The following is a 25,843-nucleotide window of genomic DNA, read 5'->3' as shown; positions in this document are numbered from 1 at the left end:
TGCATTTGGATATGCGCGTGGTTATATATATCTATATTACATAGATGTCACCTGTGACAGGTAAAAACATTTTAAAACAGCACCATCTGTGGGACTTATAAGCAACACATGCTATTGTTTCTCTATCTGCACAGATACACTGAGCCGCAGTCACGCGTGGCTGGGTCCAGCTAATTACAAACAATACAATTATTTCACTTGTTTACTGAAGATCTTAAGTTCCATTAGAGTAAGTGAGACAGCAGACGTAACGACACATACACATAAGGACAGTACTACTGGCAGTAGGTCGTATAGCATTCCGTATTCATATTAGTGCAAAGGAGTAAGCAAAGTGTCATCTCAATCACTCCTATGATGTAGAATATGGTATTCGGTGCAACTTTTAAGTAGATACGCAAATGCTGCTCAATCCTAATCTATTTCGTTCATACACACATTTATATTCTTTGTATGTCACACATGCCTAACGTTTGAATTAAGAATTTACTTGAAACGTATGTGTGTAAGTTACTTGCCATATTTTGTAAGACAATAACATGTCTATAAGTTTATAAAATCATTGATCAGTTGGCCATTTTGATGACAATGTTACATTTGAGTTTCTTTGAAACACTCCAACCTAATAAATGTTCCATCACAAAGTACTACGTAATTTTAAAAATATTATAACAATAATCATTACTCAAGTTTGTCGTTGACTTCTTCAGTTTTGTCGTGGTTATTCTTCATTCCAACTAATTGAAGCGCAATAAAAATGATACTTATTAAAAGGAAAGCAGAAATCTTCTGTAACTGGATATTATGGACATCGGCTTTGGCTTCCACTTTGCTTTCTTTGTAATTGTTCCTTAGCCACTGAGTGCGTTGGAATTGTTTCCCATAATGCTCTCTGGTCCTAAAACAAATAAATTATGTCATATTTTAACTTTGTCATTTTTAAGAGACGTGTTAAACATTAAACGTTATGATTTATAACCAGATTAAATACATTTTTTTATATTATAGAAACAAACAGTACATGATTTACGGAGATGAAACAATATACAGGAATAAGATATTTCATGTTGGGTACCTATGATATGTTTCCTAGTAATGTCTGCTAAGTGGTATGTTTATTCCTTAATTACCTGTTGACGTATGTAGTTTATAGGTGTGTGTGACGTGTGTAATGTATAGGTGAGTGTTTGTGTGTCTGTATGTATGCGCATTGAATAGTTTAAATTATTGACATGATGCCACATTTGAATTTGGGCAGTGAATCCGAAAAAATGTCGATGTTAGAGTTAAGACAAATATTATTTTGAGTATGAAGAGCTCGGTTAATTGGCGAATTAGATGCTGCATTTGTTTTATAACTACCGTATGTATTCCTCATTGCCCAGAATACTATAAAATGGAGGGAAATAATTATGCCGAGTCAGTAAATTTCTTCAATGTATCACTAAACAAATACAAAATATTGTTACTGAGGCAGTTAAGTTATGTATAAAACTGTATAATTTATACTATTCCTATGTAAAAGTTCCTAAAAAGGGCATTAATAAGTAGATAAATCACTAAAACCAATAGAAAAGTGTTTTGGACGTATGTTTCTGCCAGAGGTAATTCAATTTTATCTTATTTGTGGTGAAAATGATACAATATTTTCAGATGTTGAAAATCTTTAAAAAAATTTTTTAAGCGAATACTCCAAAAGACTCTTAACGAGTCTCTCGTACGCCAAAGGTACCCATTGGATACGAAAATTTGGTATCCGTTGAGGGCCGGCGTACCCAATTGGTAAGTCAATCTGAAGATAGCTGAAACCGGTAACGGTAAAAAAGTTTTTAAATTGTTTCAATATATCATTATAAAGGACATTATTTCATTGAAAAATTCTGTCAGTTGTGTAAAATTAACAGTAAGGGGGTAAGTGTTTACTGACCACGCGTCAATGTCATATAAGTTGGTTCTGCCGTCCGGTGGCCGTGTCCGCACATCGCCGGGTCTGCGCTCTCCCATTCCCGCAGCGGAGGTGGTGGAACTCCTGTCTTCAGATTGGAAGGTGGAACCGTAGACTCCTGGAGAGAGAAATCAATAATCAAGCTATTTTTAGCGGAAGTTGGTAGAGAGAATGCTAAGCTTCGTACCTCTTATGTCACTTCACACATCTGCAGGATGTTAAGGGACTTACTTCTACTAGTGATTTCTGACATTATTTGGTTTAAATAAAATTTAAATGAAATTTTGGAATCTGGTGATTTTGTTTTACCTTTTTTGTTCAAAATTTTATATTTCATTGTTGGATTTAAACCATTGATGTATTATACTAGATTAGCCCTGTTTAGTTAAATTCATTTTAAAAATAACGCCACGTAGCGTACGTCACAAATATGGAGATGAACTTAACAACCTAACTCTGTTTAAACTCCTTGTACAAGCGTTCAAACTCGTAAGCGAAACCACGGAGAATTTGTTGTCAGAGGAGGTGTAATATGGACATAATTCAAATTTTAATATTAGGAACTCGGTTATTTTTGTGATTAAAAAAATGAACTTGCCCAGCATAGCTGAGAAGCAAAATAGACCAACAAAAGGTAAAACGCAATGCATAGTGCCCATTTCGCATTGCGACATAATGCGTGGGCCTTTTCATAAATGTGCATGTGAACCAAACCAAAATTGTGTTGGGGTTATTTTTAAATGAATATGCCGTGTCTAGTCTAATTTAATCTATGATTTAAACACTATCCAGTACAATTTGTACTGGATTCTTTCAGGGCACTGGAGCCAGTGAAGGTTACGAAGGTGTTCTGAAATGTGCAATAACATGCACTCATAGCAATACTTAATTATTAAAAAGAAATGTAATAATATGATTATTACCTCGATCATAAAGTCTCTTGGTTTTTAAATTTCCTAGCACCTCATAAGCTTCAGTAATTGATCTAAACTTCCTAGCTGCCTTTTCATCCTGTAATAATAAAAAAATAAGATTTTATTACGTGTAGACAGTGAGGTTAGGTTATCATTAGACTTTTTATTTTATTTTTATGTGCCTTGCAAGAGTTGCAAGGCTCAAGGCTCCAAATTTCTGGAGCCAGTTGGACTATGGTATCCACAACTGGGGCATGTTGTGAGGCTGAAGGGAGTCAATGGAATAACAATGGGAAGAGGAAGGTTGGGAAGTACCTGCTTATTCAGATCTGGTCACAAACAACAAACAAACAACATTTCGATTCTGAATGGAGGTCTTGCACCAGGGTGATACTGAGAGTATTTACCACTCCGGAAGGTGCCACAAATATACTACATATTAATTAAATGTTAATTTTATTTGATCACGCCGGGAATCGAACCCGCAACCACTGAATCTGTAGTCGATGATTTTAACCGCTAGACCACAAAAGCCCTCAGTATTTACTCATATCAAAAAAGTTCACAAATCTAATAATAGCATTGATAAACAGTTATCAAGATGGACACTATCAAAAGAATATTAGATATTTAAGATAAAAATAACATGGTTTCAAACAATCAAATCAAATCGACAATCAGCACCAATTCTCGATATTTGAACAGTACCCGTTAATTGCCGAATCTCAGTTTGTTTCAGTTTTTGATCAAATCGTGGCTGTCAAACAGATGATCGCAATTAGATCAACAGCTAAAACAAGGCGAGAATCTGTGTTAAGCGGAGACCACTCAAAAATTCAAAATGAAGCAGATTCTCAGTCATCAAATGTGACGGAATTTGAAAGAGAAGGCGTGAGAAAGTGACTGATTATCCAATGGATCTTTTTTCATTCCCTGTTAAGCGCCCTGGAGACATTAAATATCAATATCAAATGTCAATAACCTCAATTTGCGTCTGTGATGCGGTCGACAATTGCTAATTGATCGTTAACTGAGGCAATTGACAATTGAGACATCCCATTGACAGAGGGAATGATATGTATCGCTTCGCTGAGCTATTGACAATCGTTCACTCAATTGCTCTATCTATGGAGCACTTTTAAATTCAGTTTCATCGCAGAGCGAAATTTGTTTTACTTTTACGAGGACCATCCAGAAAGCAAGATTACAAAATAATTTTTTCCGTCCGTACGAGACCCGGATTGCACAGGAGGGAGAATCTTTTCTTGACTCTATCGTGACGTGGGATGAAATGTGGGTGTTTCACTACACCCCAGATTCTAAAAGACAAACACTTCAGTGGCGTCATTCCTCTTCCCCAGCCACCAAAAAGTTCAAGACGTCCCATTCAGCCGAAAAGTGTTTTTTGGGACCGTAAGGGGCTCCTTTTGGTAGATTTCATGCCTAAAGGGACTACCATTAATGCAGGGGATTACTGCAATACCCTAAAAAACCTCAGGATAGCCATTCAGAAGCGCAGAAGGAATGCTGACCAGCCTCCTGCATGACAACGCCAGGCCCCGCACCGCGTGGGTTTCATAGAAGCTAATATCGTTTGGATGGGATATTGTCACCCACCCCCCGATTTACCCGATTTGACGCCTTCGGACAATCACCTTTTCAGTAAACTTCAAGAAGTTTTTGGGTGGGAAACGTTTTCACCAAAGATCAGCAGGAAGCTGTGAAGAAGTGGCTGAAAGATCTGGCGGCGGAGGTTTATCACACTGGCATACAAAAGCTAGTGCCCTGACTACAGAAATGTCTCGATCTCGATCGCGTTGGCGTTATAATTATATTTAGAATAGTTTAATATATTTGTGAAAAATCCTATGAATTTCAATTAAATACAAGCATTTTTCAATCCTACATAAATTTTGTAACCTTACTTTCTAGATAACCCTCGTAGTTGAATTATATTGTGATTGTCAAGAGTTAACTAACCAACCATCACGCCGTTTCTCGACAGGGGGAGGCAGAGAGGACGGACCACAAAACAATTCGGTCTTGGCACATACTCCTTGCCTCATTCACATTCATACATTGTCTCATACATACTCATCTATTATTCTGACTCGCGACATGGCCCGACTCAAGCATCTGAGCGTCTCTATCTTAACCTTACTCACTACGCTTATTTCAGCCTTGCATTCTTTGCGGATCTCCACATTTCTCACACAATCATACATGGTTTCACCACACATACACCTGAGTGATCTCATTTCTACAGCATTCAGTTTACTTTCATCCTTCCTCTGCCAGTTCCATGCCTCACTGCCATACATCAAAGTAGGTACCAGCACTCTATTGTGGACTGCTAGCTTCAAGATAATACAGTATTTTACCTTTACCTATCTATTGTTTTAGCAGACATCAACAAAGCAAAAATATTGACAGGTCCATTAAATATCTGTCAGTCGCACATCAATGACGTAAGCCCATTGACAATTGACATTGATCATCAATGGACCTGTTTACTCGTGATAAAGCATTGTTTATTAGTCTGTCGATTATTTCAAAGATTACCCAATTCATAGTATAATAAATATTATAAAAACATTATAGTAACTAAAATAATAAAAGTGAGAAAATTTACATCATTGATATCAGGATGGTAGAGTTTGGACAGACGATAATAGGCTGTCTTGATTTGTGCCTGCGTAGCTCGGGGCGGTACCTCCAGTTCCTCGTAGTGTGTGGCCCGACTGACGGCGCTAAGGCTCAAACTCCTGGAGCGGCAGCCCTTCAGCCAGGACCGTTGGCACTTGGCCGAAAACATATCCGCTAATATGGCTGAAAGAAAGAATATGCTTTTTTAATAAGACCTTGAGGGACACTGCGGTGATCACTGCACAAGCTTCCGTAATAGACCCAAATTAAACACACTGAGGGAACACTTAACGTGTACACTGCACAAGTTTTCTTAAAAGACGGGTCATGTATAGTAAATTGTTGCAATGTCACTCATGTAGGTACTCCACACTGTAAGACAGGTACAGGTAATTGGGTGGAGGAATGCACGAACATGTGTTAAAAGGAGATGCATATAGATGTGTCAAAAGTATGCAAGCACTACAATCCGCCGCTTTCAATAACTGGATACTTGCCCAGTTTGTGGGGTGTACTGTAAATAATTCACTGAAGAGGTAAATGGTTGAGCCTTAAATAAGTTTAATATTCCTTACTTTTGATGTAAATGAACAAAAATTTCAAAATATCTAAATTCTTACTCGTGGGAGTCCAAAGGTTTTACGTAAATTGGCAACATCAGTTTTCTTTAGAATCGGTTTAGATTACATTTCTAGAGATTATTCAATCAGTGGATTTTATGGTCAATTAACACACTTCATGCAGATGGAAACCAATTCGAGAAAATGGAATATCTTTGAAAATATTACATTTAATTTAATTGTTTTTTTTTTACATAGTTCTAAACACACCCCAATTATAAAATTATTGTCTGAAATTAAAGCCAATTTTGAAGTACGACTCCATAAACTGAAGTTAAATTCAGCGCTTGGCCATTTTCATTTACTGATGTTTAATGTGTAAAAAGTGTATGTATTTTGTTACATTACTAAAAAGTGTACGTATTTTGTTACATTACTAAAAAGTGTACCTACATATTTTGTTACATAACAAAAAAGTGTATGTATTTTGTTACATTACTAAAAAGTGTATGTATTTTGTTACATTACTAAAAAAATTGTTTTCATTTTCGCACAAAACATTACAAAAAAAGTCCGCATCTCTGGTGCGATGTATTACCTGTTCCACCGATTTAATATGGTTTATTTTTGATAAAATATTCTTCCACACAAAAGACAAGACGTGGAAGACTCTGTTCACATTTAAAAAAAATATATATATATATAGATTGATTTAAAATTATTGGACAGTAATGCCTTTCCTGCCATTCAAGTAGAACTACCCTTAATTATTATTCTTGAGTTATTTGTATTATTTTATAAAATTAAAAATCGAAATGTAAACAATAATATCATGAAAGTGTGCTGACAGATAAATGCATAATTCTTGCATTTTAAACATTTTGATCGCACCGATTTAATAGTACCTACATAGTAGATAGTTGGTTTTAAATAACTGCAATTAATTTGCCCAATATATGCGCCCCTTTATTCTTTTAAATTATCTATTTCCGCTAACATAAACCAAAGACTAAAATCTCACTCTGATTCTGCTATTAGCTTGAATACATAGCTTGAATACTCTGGGAAATGTTTACTATTTAGACGCACTCTATGCATAAGGTAAATATTTCCCTAACCGCCGCATTTTCAATAGGCACAGATTATGGAAATTACACTTTCAACTTAATTGCTATAAGAAACAACGAATTATGTCAGGATAGATGGTTGAATATGCTTTACAATTACATTTTTATTCAATCAAAGTTCAAAATTCACCTCAGCGATACTTTTGCCTCCATTTTGTACTTTTCTTGTATGGATTTAACGTTTGCGAAGGTTTAGTTTCAATCTAAATTACTTAATTAACTCAAATTGCAGTAATTGTTAATACAAAGTGTGATTTCCGTAATTTGTGCCTAAGAGTGCGGCGGTTAGGGAAATACTGACCATTTTAATTAATTACACTATAAAAATACCCTTTCATAATATTAATATTTAAAAACAAATACACCAAAATGTATTTTATTTATTTCTGCAGATTATCTGATCCGTGGTGTTAAATGATTGACGAACACTGGTCTATAGTCTAGGCGATTTTGCACAAAAACGGCGCTGTAAAAATCATCTTAATATTATTATTATTGGGAAAAACTTTGGAGGTGTTGTTTTTAAAATGTTTTACTAACCTGTCAGGCATGTTATGGCTCCATGTCAAATGAATTGATCACACATTCTACAGATGTATTTATAATGTAATTATTACGTATTACAGTTTTCAGTATGAATTCGGCGACATAGGTGAAAATTCAACAGTCGAAAGTGCCTAATAGAAATCACCATAAAATAAGTACTTACGTAACTTATGTTAAAGTATTCGACATAAATGTCAAACGTTGTGTGTATAATATCGCGGATCTGAGATAAAACGTTGACATTCGTTGGAAATTGAAGGCCACACAATCTCATTAATCGAAATACTTTTGACAGTTCTAGACGGACAGAGCAGAACACAGGTTAGAAAATAGAAAATTTCAAAATTCTACGTCAGATCGCCAGATGCATAGATATTCACGTCAGACGTCAGATGACGGAAAAAAAACAAAGAAATATTTTCATTAATTTTTAGTACTTACCCAACCAAAAAATATTGTACATTTTTGATATAGCAACGCCGAGTTCAAATATGTTTCATGAACCTAAAAGCCCGCGACAGAGCATTATTATTGCAATTTGGTATGAATGATCTTGAATACTAGGGTGAGGGGAAATCGTCTGGCACAGCCATCTTGTATGGTAAACTTTTGAAATAATTTGTATGCAAAGTGGTATTAAAGTAAATATTTACCCTACCCGCGGCTTCAAATTGTTCTCGAATAGCTCTGTCCAGGACCTTTAGATTCATGATAATTTTTTTTCCATTATCTATTGCAAAATACATTATTTTTATGTGGAAAATGAAAATTTATATACTTGTGAGCTAAAGCGCAAACCGAGCCATGAATTATAAGGAACGAACCCGTTTCGGTTCGCGCCGTTAGTAATTGGTTCGTTCGTTTACCATTATTCATTGTTCAGCTCGTGCGTTGGTTTGCAAGTGTATCCGTAGCATTATCAACACGGAAAAATCTAACTATTTTGATTTGATTTTTGAATTTCTGTCGTTACTTCAGTAAGAGAAAAGATATTTTTGTGTTTCTATTCTATAGTGGCACATCCATGTGAATCCATGCACATGTCCTATGAACCTAAAAGGCCCTAGATAGAGCTATTCGAGAACAATTTGAAGGGAAGATGTATGACAAATGCCAACATCTACTTAATTTTATTAATGACATATCTCATTCCTTGTTTCATCAAATACCCAACAAAATCACAAGTCGTTTTAATTGCATCAACAATAGAAAAGTAATATTAAAAAGTTCATTACACAGTTCATTCACCGCTTTGCATACAAATCATTTCAAAAATTTGTCATACGAGATCATTTCGAGATGGCTGGATTGGAGATGGCATAAATATACCACTCTCGGAGATGGATTCATCCAAATCGCACTAATCTGGATATATTTAAATTCTACAATTGGCTATGCTGAATTTTGACAGCTAGCTGGTGAGTGCTTTATTTGGATATAATATCTATGGATATGGGAATGTAATAAACAGTCGTGTTTACAAAGTTAATTGATTGGTTTTAATAATTGTTAATTGGTAGATAATAAAAAGCAGTCAAGATGCCGCAAGATGAACATGTCGGGGTGGAGGAGACTCCGATGTCTCAACGCCTCACCAATGATGACTTCAGGAAGTTGCTGATGACCCCTCGCAATGCCTCTGGATCCAGTTCGTCTCATCCTGCTGGCTCTGTCAGGGAAGCTGTTGCAAATGCCAGGTACATTTTTCGCTACCTCAAACATATTCAAGGCCGGTCCTGTGCAGGCGCAATTGGAGCAGTCCGCTCCGGGCGCCGACTTGGCGTCGAGGAGCCAAGTCGCCGATAATACCCAACTCAGCGCCCTTGAGGTTTTTACCAACGCCCGGCGCCGTTTGGCTCAGGGCCGACCCTGAACATAAGACGAAGGTTTTTTAAATATACTTGAATTCCGCCTTACGCTTAGTTAATATAATCTCCGCCTCACGCGTATTACACAAAAAAATATAAATGACACTTGGTTTCTACTTAATTATTACATGAAACGACTATTTATGCATGGGGAGATGGTAAAAGATGCATTTCAGTTCAATTTTTTATCAATCAAAGTTATGTTTTGAAGGTTAGGAAAAATGCATAAATTATTATTATAAAACCCAAACTAACATCCTAAAAAACGAAAATAATTTCCTTCAGGGCCTATGTCATCTTTAGGGATGCTGTGTGGAGAGTCTTTTTGCGGGGAGGAAGGCATGAACATGGGTCTTGAAGAAACCTATCTTGTAGGAAGGAAGAAACACAGAGGCCAGCATATCATTCCATCGTGGAGCTGTTAACTCAACAATGAGTCGTAGACCCATTCTCATATCACGAATGTCCACCATGTACATATGTCGTGTGTGCCAAGACAAATATGGGTGGCGTTCTATGGATTCATTCGGGGTAAATTAATTATCTAATTAAAACATTTCAGTGCCATGCCTCCGCCCGAAACCGAAGATCGTGGTGAACTCCGGCGAAAGAAAAAGTCCTTCTACGCCGCATTGAAGAAGCAGGAAGACACTAAGCTCGCCGAACTGGCGGAGAAGTACCGCGACAGGGCTCGGGAGAGGAGGGACGGAGACAATCCCGACTACACGGGGGCTGAGGGGGCCAGCGCACCCGGGGGGGGCAGCGCCTACCGGGCCGTGGCTCCCGATATCAAGTCCAGTCTGGATGCCAAAGAGAGGCGAAGGCAGATGATTCAGGTTAGGAAATAAAATCTTCACTATATAGGTCGTTACCGCATGTACCTGAAGGATTTTAACTAGCTTAATCCTGAGCATATTTAGGTTGCCATGTATACCGGTCGATTGAACTCCAACATCCTTCCTCTCCTCAGAGCACGTGTTACAAGTCCTAACAAATGAGCGCCCACTCGTGTACCTGTCTCTCCGGAACAGGAGTGCTCCAGGCTGGGGTGGTTTTAATTTAACAATGTATTTATTTATTAAATAATGAATCAATTTACAGTATAATAGTATTACAGAGAATAATCAATGTTAACTAAAATAATTCATACAATTAGTTTTCACTGCTTTTGTTTTGCTTTTGAACTATGTCGCCACCAGGCTGGGAAGCGTTGTGAGGCAGGTTAAGGTAGGGGCTGTAGAAAGGGATTTATTAATGAGGATTTTAAAGAGTCCTGGATTATATGAACTTACACAAAACGAGTCGAATAAACGACCCGTTTTCATGTTTCTGAACTGGTGTTTCGCTTGTGTATTTCGAAATTCACCATTGTGCACCGGTGCACCGGGGATCAATTCTACTAGCTCCTTAGAGCGGGCTCCCTTAAAATACCCGTACAACAGACTCAGCATGCCTACATTGCATCTGTGCATTAGAGATGGCAATCGCTCTGTTGACAACGGATTGTCAATCAAACGGACCGCCGTCCTTTGCACAGAATCAAGTAGGTTTATCAAGTATTTTGGGGCTCCAGCCCAGAGGTGGCTCCCAAATTGTATAATTGCGCAAACTTGAGATTGGTACAGGGTTAACAACTGTTATGTGTTGTAGATTCACCAGTTTCCAGACAATTATACCCAGATATATGTTCCCATAACATTATAAAATGATGATTTTTTTAATGGCCTACATTTTGTAATAATCAACAAAATTAAATAAAATACTTCTGAACAGTGTGAAGGGCCGCAATATTCCCTACGGGGGGTCCATCGTAAAAAGGGTGCCTTGGAACAAATCGGCGTTAGCTCAGGTGGTAGAAATTGAGTTCCGTGTCATCAGGGGTTAGGTCAGCCAATTGGGCTTTTACACGAGGGACTAAAGGCCAAACAACCACTCCATATTCGTCAAAGGAAACGCAAAGATGGGATATGAAAGTAATTTCACAAAGCACATTTACATAACAGATACACAACTGAAAAGAGTCATAAACATCCTAAACATTTCTAGCTTTTCGTAGGAACAATCTCTCTCGGTATTTTAGGTTCTGGCTGGCAAGCTTTGTAGGTGAGCATGATTCAACATAAAAGGCACATAAAGGGAAATGATAGTTATCAGCTTACATGGGTTTTGCAGGAAGGATCTCGTACTTGTTGAACCACAACTGGCGGTTATCGGCTGTACTGTATGCGCCATGGCGCGCACAGTTCTCCATCGTGAATTGGCACAAAATAGATACAGGTTTTATAAAGTACTTGTGCAAAATAGTCGTTAATTTAGGCGCGCTTATGGTAGCGTCTGTGTTGGTGGCAACGCTCACGTGTTGACAAGGCCGAGGTCAGATGGCGAGAGGGGCGTTGGAGAGTGTGCCCGCGTGTAGAGCGCTGGGCAGTGCTACCAACCTCACTGTGCACGCATGCGCACAGCGAACAATGGTTACAACTGCAGCTACTAATTTGAATTCGCGGGAGTTTTGAACGTGTCAATTCGTTACGTGACAACAGTTACGAGATATATATCTGCGTTTATGAAAAAGGCATCGCAGCCTTTCCTCTTAACCTATATTAAAAACTTCTGAACAGTTACAAGATATACCTGCATTTATGAAAAAGGCCGTGCAGCCATTCCTCTTACACTATATTTTAAGAAAAAGGCAACACATCCATTCCTCTTTGCCTATATTTTATGAAAAATGCAGCGCAGACATTCCTCTTAACCTATATTTCTTGTTCCATATTTCATTGGATCTATCCATTCAACTAATAAACTATGTATAATTCCGTGTGTTTTGGTTGCAGGAGTCCAAGTTCTTGGGAGGAGACATGGAGCATACCCACTTGGTGAAGGGGCTGGACTACGCGCTGCTGCAGAAGGTCCGCTCAGAGATAGTCTCCCGGGAGACGGAGCAAGAACTGCAGCTCGAGGAGTTAGCCAACGGACAGGATGAAGAACGCAAGGAGAAGGAAGAGGTTGATTATCTTTAATATTTATAATTCTACATGCTTTACTTATTGTATTTTATTTAATTTATGTGAATACAGTAGACCCTCGTTAATTCGAAATCCACGGGACACCAAAAATCAAATTGCGAATTAACGAATTCCCACATAATTCGAAATTTTATGAAAAAAAAACGCCGAAAATCGAGTTTCTCAGCTGCCCCTTCAAATCCGGGTATGGGTTGGTGGTGAAGATTTCTTGGATGCCAGGGCAACTATAATGTCCAGATAAAATTTTACATTCCGATAATTCCTTCAGGTTTGCTATAAGCTTAAAAATAGCTAGTATTTTTTAGTTGGTGTAGGACTGGCAATGTTTTTAGCGCACCTCTCATTTTTGTGAGTACAAGCTGCCACTGCTTCTTATTTTTATTGATAAGACGGTCTGCATAAATCCCTTAAGCATTCAGGCCACACGCCCATTGTGCTATCGCCCCAATAGTCGCTAACGTTCTGCACCGAGTTGTCATTGGGCAATGGGCAACGTCTCCTGGTTAAGAAAAATAAACTTAAGAACTGTATGTAATTAAGGCGATGCCATACGTAGTAATGCAAAATCATGTGTTTTCGGTTTGAAAATTTGGCCGCCTAGAAATGTTTCAGATGCTTTAATTAAATAGTACGAGTAAAATACATCTTGGCCTTTGAAATAATTAAGTATTTTTTAGATAAGTCTTTTTATAAGCCCAGAAAAAAATAATGTATAAGGCCTATGAAAACTGCTTTAAAGTTCAAAATCTCCTATTTACAAACCCATTATCAGTTATGATTTTATTGTATAATGTGGGAAATTAAGTTATTTATAAAATGATCGAAAAAATATTATATATTTATGCCTGAACATCCCCAAAATAAAATAAAAGGCACTTTTTGGCCATGTTTTTTTCTTGCATAAATCAAAACAGGCGGATGGTGTTAAGCGGGAATTTAAACCTTATCGCCATCTACGTAAGGGTTGTTAGTGATAGCGGCTCAATTTAAAATATTACACCACGTAGTGCATCGTCTTAACCATAAGAATTAGTGATATGTAATAATTTTTATTGTTTTATTTTTTGTTTGTCAACAGGATGAAGAAATGGAGTTCAAAACAAAACTAGGAAAAGATATATATAAAACACTTGCAGCCCATAGGTAAGCCAATTATTTGTACTTTTCTACCACTAACTTTTAATTATTTTATTAGCGTTTTTATTAAAATAAGAACTACATACTGCTCAATTGTGTCATATCATTTATCCTGTTCAATGTTACTGTCAATTTCGGGAGTCAATCATAACCTCACATTTAAAACTACATACTATAATATGTAATTTTGTTCAGTGTTGCCATAGTGATAAAATATTTTGGTTTAATTACAACAAATTTCTACACTTTCTTGACGGACTGTACATGTACATATCACCCACTAAGTATTATTTTCTATTATTTGTACAATACTCCTACCAACATGAGCTAAGGAGTTCAATTTATGGAGAGTAAATAAAATGGAAATCTTTATTGATATAATTTGAATTCTATCAAACTTTCTGTTTTTTTTTTTCCGGAAACTCATAGTGCAAGCTAGAAACTAGTACATAATATACATGACAATTTGAGTCGATTTTGCGGAGTAATTTTTTTTGATTGGAGTTGGTATTTTTTAGGTCACATCGCTTTTGAGTTAATATCAGCCGATTAATGTATTTCAAAATGCGTTGAAGTTGGAATTTTTTTTTTAACCCTTTAGTCGCTGTTAAATAAAGGGCACAGTTATAACAGTTCAATCACTTTTATTATTCCAATATAATAATAACTAGCCCGGCGTTGCTGAACTTTTCTCTACTTTCTATAAATATAATATGCAAGTATTATATAATATGTGATTGCCCGTATTTAGAACAGGTAACTAAAATTAAATACTTAGTTATTATTTTTGACAGCAATTTGAAGTGGAAACAACATATAACCACTACAGCATACAAACTTAGAAAATTCATTTACTTTTATAGACAAACTCGCAACTTTCTTAACCTAAGCCAGCTCAAAACAATCTACTATGCAGTTTGTCAATCTTTAATAGAGTATGGTATCATAGCATGGGGAGGAGCAAACGCTACCGCCATTGATACCAATATCTAAAGCTCAGAAACTTATAATAAAGATTATCCTCAAACTACCAATCACAAGCAGCTCGGATGAAATCTTTAGGAAAATCTGTGTTATGGACATTAGGCAACTTTATGCCAAAAACATACTAGCATACCTCTTCAAACACAAAACTACTTTTGACAATGTCCAAACTGCTCGTGATACTAGAACCAAAGGACATACATAATCTCTTACAAATCCCTTTGCTAAAACAACTTTTGGCCAGAGAAATTTTAGATATTTTGCAACAAGGCTATATAATGCTCTCCCACTAGCCATGAGACTGAATTTTTTTCAAAATATAAAACAGACATCAAGTCTTGGATCATCAGCCAAGACAGATCCAAGATCAAAAAATTTATAATAATCCCCTCATAAGTATGTACTAGATGCTGATTAACCAATTTATCATTTATTATTATTATTTTTTATCATTTTCACATTGTCATTTAATGTTATGAAATATTATATGTATCAAATAATATGTAAACATTAATTTATGTACTCAATACGTCTGCCTCGACACACGTTTATCCTAGTGAGACAGACATTGAAAAAAAACCTGTAAAAAAACTTTATATTGTTAACCTCTCTGACAAAGACTATTATTTACTTTGTGTTCCTTTGCGAACTGTCAAAACGTGAAAATTTTTGTGATATTTACGAGTTTTGTTAAAAGCTTCATAACTCACGTTTTGGGAAACGTAGCCTCATTCTAAAAAATGTTTTGGAAAGATTATGAAATTCACTATCGTATTGTATTGTTATACGTAAATATTTGCGTTTCTAAATATACATTTTCTGAATATACTTTTTTCTGAGTATCATAAAGAAATAACACTTTATATATTGAAGAAATATAATTAAAAACTATTAGTCACCTCAAAATATTAACCGTCCAAACTAAAATATTTTTAATACTTAAATTATTTAGAAACGCAATAAATTATGAACGAACAAGATGACAGATCCAATCGACTTAGATAATGCACCTCTACATTCCATAGATATTCTTGAATACAGACGCGTAGCGTTATTCATTATCGATACTCTGTTTTTTAAATCATGGCAATCCGTATACTAGTGATGGAAATAAATCGATTTTTGTAAAATCTCACGCGTTTACGTGAAAAGACGTTCTAATGTCTTGACTGCTATTATCATATTTACGTATTTTGACGTTCTAATGTTCTCAGTGGTTATTAAAAAAATAAAAATAAAAAAAAGAACATGTATTGCGGAAGAAATTCTCTAAATGATAGTGAAAACCCTATCAAAATCCGTCGCGTAATTTATAAGAACTAACAGACGCGGCTAGCGATTTTATTTTAGTATAATAGAGACAAGCAAGGACCCCTTAGCCACAAGCTGTTGTCCGTTGAGAGTTGAAAATTAGAGTAAGTCAAATTTGTATATATTTTTTTTAATAAAGATAAATATTCCCGGGTTATAAATAACTTGACACTATTTGAAAATCTCCTACTACCACCACAGTAAGCGGAAAATGTTGCCTGTGTTGTGATGGAGGACTTAGCCAGCCAAGAAATTGAACACACTACGCCTGTGTGGGACCCAAACGCGATGCCAACTCAGCCACTGACCGCTTGAGTCTGTATCATAAACAAGAAATGGTTCAAAATGGTAAAACAGGTAGTTTCTACTTTCGCTCTATTGATAAATTAAAATGAGAATAGAGACATCTATTGACAATCTGTTGCATAATTTAGTGAACAAAATTTTGATATAGCTTCAAACCTTTTTTACCATAATCGTTTGTACAGATCTTTTAAAATTAAAGTTGCCGAAAATAATGGAAAAAAACTTTTTTTAATAATAAAATTGAAATGCTCAGAGTTCTTTGGGTTCTCTATGTGATGTAGATTCACCAGTTTTTCGCTTGTACTACACCTGAGTTTCCGGACACCATGTATACCTAATAAATAAATATATTAATTATAACCCCGTAAATCTGTATTTCATCATTTGCACATTAAATATGGGCTATGTTACGATTTTGACGAAAATTAGTTAAATATCCAGTTTTTTTTTTCATCTTTCTACAATTTGAGCCATTTGATAATAATACACACGGACATAAAAAACGAGCCATGTGCCATCAATCAAAATTTTGCATTTTAAATAAGAGCTAATTTGACTTCTTTTTAAATTATGAAACATTAAACACAAATTTAAAATCTTTGAAACTGGGAAAAAAGTAGGGAATCCTTTGACACCAATATTCTTTATAAATTAGATCAGTAGAATAATTGGCTAGAGTTGCTTCAACGCCGCGAGAATGGGTGTGTTCCTCCATTGCCTCTGTATACCAAATTCTGGCATTTGCAATAAGTGTTATTAACACGTGTCATTCAAAGTCAAATAAATGTACTTTGCCAAAATAGTACAAAATTATTTTAATAAAAAATAATGTCACATCATCTGCATACCACTACACAATTCAAATTGTTATGGTATGTACACAACATTCACATATATTTTGTGATAATAAAATCTTACATAATCCCACTAGAAGACTTACAATATAATTTCTTATTAAATACTCTAAAAATACACACATTGGAAGACAGGCGTAAAATAAACGACTTAACTTTTTTATTCAAAATTCTAAACTCTAAATTCGACTGTTGCGAACTTCTACAACTCATAAACTTACGAATACCTACAATAACAACACGACAAAATACACTATTCCACTGCAACACACATAAGCGCAATTACACTGCGAACTCCCCAATACAACGGTTTCACACTATGGGAAACCAATAGTTAGGTGATGTCGATATATTTAATATTAACTTTGCGAATTTTGTGGATCACGTAAAAGATTTATTTCAACACTATTCCTAAGTGGAAGTTGTATTTTTGTAAACAAGTCAAATTGCTGTATTTTTTAATTTATGTTCTTATTATTTTTATTTTTGTTTGTTGCATATATTATTTTTCAATGTAATTTTATTTTTATTATTTATTTCTCATGTTTTAAAATTGTCTGTCATCAAAATTGTACCACCTACATGTAAAAGCTCTCTGGGCGTTAAATAAATAATGAATCTCTTTAGCACTAGACTATGGTCTGGGTGTCAAATTTGAATGAAATATTTTATTGCTGGTATTAAAAATGAGCCATGTGAACAAAATTGTGCATAGAATATGAGCCTCGCATAAAAATTTCTGTTATAAAATAATTAATGTTCTCATATTAAATAAAATATATTTTTCCTACTTTGTTCATAAATGTTTGCTCAAAATGTACTCAGAGTCACATAGCTCACATTTTTTTTTTTTTTTTTAAAAGAAAGACAAACATTCCCGGGTTACGAGTAACCTGACAATATTTGAAAATCTCCTACTACCACCACAGTAAGCTGAAAATGTTGCTTGTGTTGTGATGGAGAACTTAGCCAGCCGAGGAATTGAACACACTACTTCTGGGTGGGACCCAAACGCGATGTCAACTCGGCCACCGACCGGCCACCATTTAATGTGCAATGACAATATTTTTCCAGATCAAAGCACGTAGAACGCAACGAGCTTTTCATCCCCGGTCGCATGGCGTACATCATGGAGTTGGAGGAGTCGGCAGAGTGGGACATCCCGCTGACCCTGATGCGGAGTAGGGCCGAGCTGCCCAATGCCGACAAGGGCCACCACGCCACACCAGCGCTCACCAACAACGACATTGTCATCAACAAGCTGGCGCAGGTGCTGGCATACCTACGCCAGGGCGGGAGGCATAATAAGAAAGCTAAAAAGAATAAGGTAATTATTATAATATAATAATGATTATAATGAAAACAATGGTATAGCTTATGAATAAAGATAGCGGATCCAGGAGATACTGGCGGCAGTTCCAGGGAAAGAATTCCAGTTGGCTCCCCCTAGATGGTGTTGGGGAAAGCAACTCCAGAGGATAATGTTCAGGAAAGCAACTACGGAGGAAGAAGTCCAGTTGGTCACACCTGATAGTGTTAAGGAAAGCAACTGCAGGGGAAGAAGTAAAGTTGGCCACACCTGATAATGTTGAGGAAAGCAACTACAGAGGATGAAGTCAAGTTGTCCAGATAATGTTGGGGAAAGCAACTACAGAGGAAGTAGTCCAGTTGGCCGCACCTGATAATGTTGAGGAAAGCAACTACAGAGGATGAAGTCAAGTTGTCCAGATAATGTTGGGGAAAGCAACTACAGAGGAAGTAGTCCGGTTGGCCGCACCTGATAATGTTGAGGAAAGCAACTACAGAGGATGAAGTCAAGTTGTCCAGATAATGTTGGGGAAAGCAACTACAGAGGAAGTAGTCCAGTTGGCCGCACCTGATAATGTTGAGGAAAGCAACTACAGAGGATGAAGTCAAGTTGTCCAGATAATGTTGGGGAAAGCATCTACAGAGGAAGTAGTTCAGTTGGCCGCACCTGATAATGTTGAGGAAAGCAACTACAGAGGATGAAGTCAAGTTGTCCAGATAATGTTGGGGAAAGCAACTACAGAGGAAGTAGTCCAGTTGGCCGCACCTGATAATGTTGAGGAAAGCAACTACAGAGGATGAAGTCAAGTTGTCCAGATAATGTTGGGGAAAGCAACTACAGAGGAAGTAGTCCGGTTGGCCGCACCTGATAATGTTGAGGAAAGCAACTACAGAGGATGAAGTCAAGTTGTCCAGATAATGTTGGGGAAAGCAACTACAGAGGAAGTAGTCCAGTTGGCCGCACCTGATAATGTTGAGGAAAGCAACTACAGAGGATGAAGTCAAGTTGTCCAGATAATGTTGGGGAAAGCATCTACAGAGGAAGTAGTCCAGTTGGCCGCACCTGATAATGTTGAGGAAAGCAACTACAGAGGATGAAGTCAAGTTGTCCAGATAATGTTGGGGAAAGCAACTACAGAGGAAGTAGTCCAGTTGGCCGCACCTGATAATGTTGAGGAAAGCAACTACAGAGGATGAAGTCAAGTTGTCCAGATAATGTTGGGGAAAGCAACTACAGAGGAAGTAGTCCAGTTGGCCGCACCTGATAATGTTGAGGAAAGCAACTACAGAGGATGAAGTCAAGTTGTCCAGATAATGTTGGGGAAAGCAACTACAGAGGAAGTAGTCCAGTTGGCCGCACCTGATAATGTTGAGGAAAGCAACTACAGAGGATGAAGTCAAGTTGTCCAGATAATGTTGGGGAAAGCAACTACAGAGGAAGTAGTCCAGTTGGCCGCACCTGATAATGTTGAGGAAAGCAACTACAGAGGATGAAGTCAAGTTGTCCAGATAATGTTGGGGAAAGCAACTACAGAGGAAGTAGTCCAGTTGGCCGCACCTGATAATGTTGAGGAAAGCAACTACAGAGGATGAAGTCCAGTTGTCCAGGTAATGTCGGGGAAAGCAACTCCAGAGGTAGAAGTAGTAGATATAGTTAGATGAGACCTAAATATAGTTAGCCATCGTTCGAGTTTAAATAAATTTGAAAGATGTGGAGCAAGGAATGTATTGCAATCTATTACTCTGCCTATTGTGCTGTGTCAGAATAAAAGACACAATAAATAAAAACTTTATTATTCCAGGATAAATCGGGTAAACTGCTGAAGCCTCAGGACGACTCCATCTACGGTGAACTCGGAGACTACGTCCCGGCCAAGGACGGCGGGAAGAATCGGGAACTGTACCGGGACAATAAGGACCGGGAGAGAAGCCGGGATGATGATAAGAGGAAGTCATACTTCGATAAGCCGATCGAGAAAGAAAAAGAAGATGGTAATGGTTTTTTCTTTATTCTATACTTGGAAGCCATCAAACCACCTAAACTATTCCTCTGCCGCATTTATTCGTGCTATAAACTGTTGTGTCCAGGAGTGATGAATATATGAATCCATGCCTTCCCCTGAGGTGCAAGGTGATGGGTCGAGAGTCCGGCTAGAGGGGTCAGAGGGTCACCCTCCACCGGCCTCTACCAATCCGGCCCGCCATGTAGCATAGGGTGAACTACGGCAGAAGTGTTGATTAGGAAGGCATTACATATTGCTTTCTGTTGTTTTTAAATTATGTCATTAATATTTCTCTGCGATGAAAAGCTTTAGTAATTATGTGTATATGTTATTCATTATGTTTTGTAATGATGTGTATATGTTAATCATTGTGTTTAGTAATTATGTGTATATGTCAATCATTGTGTTTAGTAATTATGTGTATATGTCAATCATTGTGTTTAGTAATTATGTGTATATGTCAATCATTGTGTTTAGTAATTATGTGTATATGTTAATCATTGTGTTTAGTAATTATGAATACATGTTAATATTTGTGTTTAGTGGTTCCGGGAGCTCGTGTCCGGGCGGCGTCGCTACTGTCCAAGCTTGCGGCCGAACCTGAGGGTTACGCCGAGTGCTACCCGGGCCTGCGCGAGATGGACGACGCCATCGACGACTCGGACGACGAGGTGGACTACAGCAAAATGGACATCGGGAACAAGAAGGGACCCATCGGTAAGTTACATTGAAATATATATTCAATTTTTTGCAAATTTTAAAAAGTAAACCATCTACTAAAACCTCATAAATATCAAAAGGTTATTTAGATTCAACTATTTACAACAACAAGGAATCATAAAGACCATACTGAAAGTACCCGTAAGAATGTCTTTTGGTGTATCAAACGTACAACAAATCTATGCTAAGAATATACTACTAAAAAATACTGATTCCTCTACAATACTGGGTATACACACCAGATCAAATCACAATAACATAAAAAATATTCCAATTCATAAAACCACATTCGGACAAAGAAACTACATTTATTTTGCGATAAAACTCCGCAACATGTTTCTCCAGATATAAAGCGAATAGAAAATTTGAATGATTATAAATCAAGAATAAAAATCTGGCTGAAAGAGATTAATGAAAAAACTGCTGCCGACATATAAAACAAATAAAACAGAAATGAATAACTTTAGTCCGCCTCAGCACAGGTCACCCTAGAGAGAAGTGAGGAGGACTAAGAAATACAATTTGCTATACATATATTTAACATCATATTTTATATATACAATGTTTCAATAGTCGTTATAATAAAAATAAAAAAAACCGTGAGAGTGATATCCGTACAAAAAACTTTGATGGTATTTGGATGTGTCAAAGTACAACAACTTTGTCCGCTTTAACATAGGGACGTTCTTAGCATGGCGAGCGAAAAATACTCTGATGATGACGATCTTGAAAAAGGCTGTGACAGGTTGGTTACATTCCTGGATAGTCCAGTTTTGTGCAGGAGAAATTGCAAATGGAGTATTTTCAATTTTATTATTATCTAAAAAAAAAATTTAAAAATTCCATTCCAAGATTGAAAATATTCCGTTTTTTATTTGCTGCCAAAACAACATGTTGATTTTAGTTCGTAAATTCGGCGACGTTGACGTCACGCCGAGCGACGTTGATGACAGCCGTCTTACCAGACGATGGCGGTTTCTGTGTCATAAAGACGTTGTAGCCAGTTGGAACCGTTTAGAAATGTGCGGTTTTATATCGTTTATGAATGATAATATTAAAATTAAATATTTTTAGTACGATAATAATAATCAGAAAAATAAACCTTAAATCTTTCACGCATTTTTAACAGTATTCAGTTTGTAAAACTATGAATACTCTTAAAAAAACACAATGACAAGTTTGACTTGAATTTAATAAGCCACTATGCTGAAACATAAGAAACCTGTGGGATAACCTTTGTTAGGCCTAAACTTAGGTGACCATACGGTGTGACGATGAATTCAACCTAGAATTAGAACAGGACAAATATTACACATCTGCCCTGATGATGGACACTAACGCTGTCTGAAATGTTGGCTAAAGGTGGAGGTAGAGCAATACAGCATAATACCCCAAAAATAAATCACAATAATTATTGTTTTATCATTGTAAATTTAGATTGAATGCACTCTTCATTACAGGTCGTTGGGATTTCGATACGCAAGAAGAATACTCCGCCTATATGAACCAGAAGGAAGCACTACCCAAGGCAGCCTTCCAGTACGGACTGAAGACCATGGATGGGAGGAAAACGAGAAAGACCAATCGTGAAAAGAATGACAAGGCGGAACTCGATCGCGAATGGCAACAGGTTCGTCAATATTTGGCTGATTTGCGTAGTGCTGTTTTCTTGAAAATCACCTCGAGGCCACTGTACAAATATATATATTGCATTAATAAATATAACTGGCTTACAACTAAGATTCATAATATTAAGTAGTGACTTACGACTAAGACTTATAACTACTGACTTAACCCTAGATAACTAAACTGTTTTCATTGTTTCATTGTAACTACACTTTTGTCAAGTGGTCTACGCAATAAATCACTAGAAATAAATCAAAAATATTTTTATTGATAGGAACTTGTTACATGGCACAAAAGTAAGGTTTATAATGAACAAATAAAGTACAAATTAATATCAAAATATCAGTCTACACAGTGACCACACATGTCGACATTATGTGGACCACAAATAGCCTTTCTACATCTGGTGCAACGGTGTTTGGTCATCCTTGGATGGACACAGGTAGCTAATTTTACGCACGTTTGACGTAGATGGAACCGGAGCTTCTATTGTAGTAGATTCGCCAACATTAACAATAAATATAAGAATATATGAATGTACGTTCCTTAAAAATAAAAATTGTTGTTATAACTAAACTTTCATCCAGCGGACGACGAGATGGTCATAGGGCACGTCCTAGTATGCGTGTGGCCGCAATAGCGTCACGTGCTGAACTGTTTACTCAAATTAAGAAGGTAATGAAAGAGTCTAGGTCGGGGAGCGGGGGGAAGTAGGTGATTTAGAATTTCGCCGAGTAGCGCGTCGTCGCCTCGACGAGCGATTAGTTATCTAGGGTTAAAACTAGTGACTTACGTCTAACACTTATATCTAGTGACTTACTACTAAGGCTTATAATTACTGACCTAAACCTCACTTCCATCATTTCACAATCTTCCCCACACTTCAATAATGTGAGAAGATAAATGCTCATCTCGTACATGACTCCACTGTGAGACAGCCTGGGTTATCACTGCCTCGTAAACTCTGGTTCTCCATCCATAGGTTAAGATGCTCCCACACCCACATGATTATTATTTTATTTTAAATGTACATTTAATGTTCACATAACTAATGATAAATATAAATTAGATTTAGTTGAGTAACTATCTATCTGACCTGTACCCGGTGTTGCTCTACTTTTCTCTACTTTCTATAAATATAATATGCATATATTATATATATATATATATAAATCTTCCGGAAGAAATTCTCTAAATGATAGTGAAAATTCGTTTTTTAAATGAATTTTAGATGTACTAAGGAACAGACAGACGCAGATAGTATTAATATATTTTTATACAAAATTGGTTTTGAATTCGAAATTCGTCAACTCTTAATTCATTGGTCATCTCCCCTGTGTCTATTATTTATGATTTTATCTGTAATAATTTATTGATTTGTGTTTTTTCATTTGTGCAGATCCAAAATATAATCCAGAAGAGAAAGACTCCCAAAGAATCGGCGAGAGGCAGCGACGAACCAGAGTTTAAAGTACCTAAATATTGAATATTTTATATTTACATTATTAAAAATATTAACGTTTCCTTTCCGTGACTGTATATTATTATGTATGTACATATATTAAATAAGTGTGAAGAAATATGGCTTTTTATTTAACTCTTTTGTAATGTCTTCTAACTTATAGTTTTAATACTGTGCAAATGAATGACATCTGTGTTTTTGACCGGACATTACATGCTCATCGGAATGCGCAAAAATACATACAGGCGCTTGCGTACCAGAACCGCACGGCCTATTAGCAGTTCTCTGCTATTATAGCAGACAAGAAGAATCTGAACACCATCTCTGCCCCAGGTCTGTTGGCAACAGACATTCAAATTGATTGACTTTTCCTAAGATGAAATCCGGGTATCATTTCAACGAGCTGCAGGCAAACCACGTGACAATATTTTTAGAGGGTTTGACAATGCTTTGAATGATCTATGACATCAGTCGTACCGAAGAACGCATATTGAAATAACCTGATCAAAGTTAAGTTCGCTAAAGTAAGGCAACCGTTTGCAATGCAGTCCACTGTGGGACCTTTCGGTGATGTTTGTAAAAACAGTTAAAATACCGAACTGCCTTCAAATCAAAAACCGAACTGCATTCAAACACATTTGTAAAAGTGTCTGTTGTTTGTTGGAGTTTTGCATTTATGTGTACATATGGAAACTTTATCGGACCCAAAATATGAAAAATCTTTGCTTAACACAATCATTACAGTGTGACAAGTATGAGCCAGTAAGAGTCAGTAAGCAATCAACAAAAGGAATGAAACAAGACCCTGCGCAGAAAATTAAGTTCATTATAGCAAGGTAACGATCTGCAGCGCATTTCAGTGTGCAACTGTTCTGTGCAGGGTCTTGCAGCATTGGGTTTATGTCGATTGCTTACCGACCCGTGGAACGACGGGCTTGGTTGGCAAAAAGGAGGGTGCTGTGGTCTATGACATTACCGGAGATGTGCAAAATGGGTACCCAAAACCATTTGAAATGCAAAATGAAAATGGGTCAAAACTTTTCCATTTGAAAATGCAAAATGGTTTTTAGAAAAGCATTTCAAATGCAAAATGCAAAATACCTATTTTCAAAATGCATTGAAAATGCAAAATGGTTTCTCAGGTTAAACAATTAAAATAATAATAGATTTTTTAAACAAATTTATCATTTAATAATGGACATCAATGTAGAACAAACATATTACATGATGGTAAATCCAAAAACACCACGACTACAGATTATGAAACCACAAAAAATTTGCGCGGGACTAATGTTGCCAACATAAAAACATAGAAACTGCTATCTAATATTACAGCGTCATGGCTCCATGTTCAGTATTTTTTGTAATGGTATCACTCAATTGCCAGGGCTCCTACCAGGGAGCAACTTGACAAATGTAAATTATCTCTCATAGCGAGGTTGAGGACCGACTGATATTTGGGGCTTATGAAAAAAAGATGAGTGGAGATAGTAGGAAGAA

The 25,843-nt window shown here is 36.6% G+C and overlaps 2 protein-coding genes across 3 annotated transcripts; one reads left to right on the top strand and one right to left on the bottom strand.

Annotated features, from left to right (window-relative positions):
- Positions 1-40: 40 nt before the first annotated feature.
- On the bottom strand, positions 41-8,068 carry LOC149413359 (dnaJ homolog subfamily C member 30, mitochondrial-like). 2 transcript variants are annotated; one of them, XM_089644870.1, is made up of 5 exons: positions 7,733-8,068; positions 5,492-5,688; positions 2,869-2,956; positions 1,928-2,063; positions 41-898 (listed from the first exon to the last, which is right to left on the bottom strand). In XM_089644870.1, exons 2-5 carry the CDS (start codon positions 5,672-5,674, stop codon positions 682-684), a joined length of 624 nt encoding a protein of 207 aa, XP_089500996.1. In that variant the 5' UTR covers positions 5,675-5,688; positions 7,733-8,068; the 3' UTR covers positions 41-681. The 2 variants fall into 2 exon arrangements, with proteins under 2 accessions (XP_089500996.1, XP_089500998.1); XM_089644872.1 differs by having other exon boundaries at positions 7,902-8,068.
- Positions 8,069-9,154: 1,086 nt separating this feature from the next.
- Positions 9,155-24,454, top strand: beag (IC cytokine homolog beag). Its single transcript, XM_089644914.1, has 9 exons — positions 9,155-9,435; positions 10,169-10,442; positions 12,441-12,611; positions 13,711-13,775; positions 18,299-18,551; positions 20,335-20,524; positions 21,079-21,252; positions 22,716-22,885; positions 24,281-24,454. The coding sequence occupies exons 1-9, from the start codon at positions 9,278-9,280 to the stop codon at positions 24,365-24,367; spliced, it is 1,542 nt and encodes a 513-aa protein (XP_089501040.1). The 5' UTR covers positions 9,155-9,277; the 3' UTR covers positions 24,368-24,454.
- The last annotated feature ends 1,389 nt before the right edge of the window (positions 24,455-25,843 follow it).

This window comes from Hesperophylax consimilis, chromosome 22, assembly GCF_061612785.1.
Source record: "Hesperophylax consimilis isolate HC1 chromosome 22, BYU_Hcon_1.0, whole genome shotgun sequence".
Lineage (NCBI taxonomy): Eukaryota > Metazoa > Arthropoda > Insecta > Trichoptera > Limnephilidae > Hesperophylax > Hesperophylax consimilis.
Note: the sequence above shows the minus strand (reverse complement) of the source record. Positions and strands in the feature narration are given on the sequence as shown.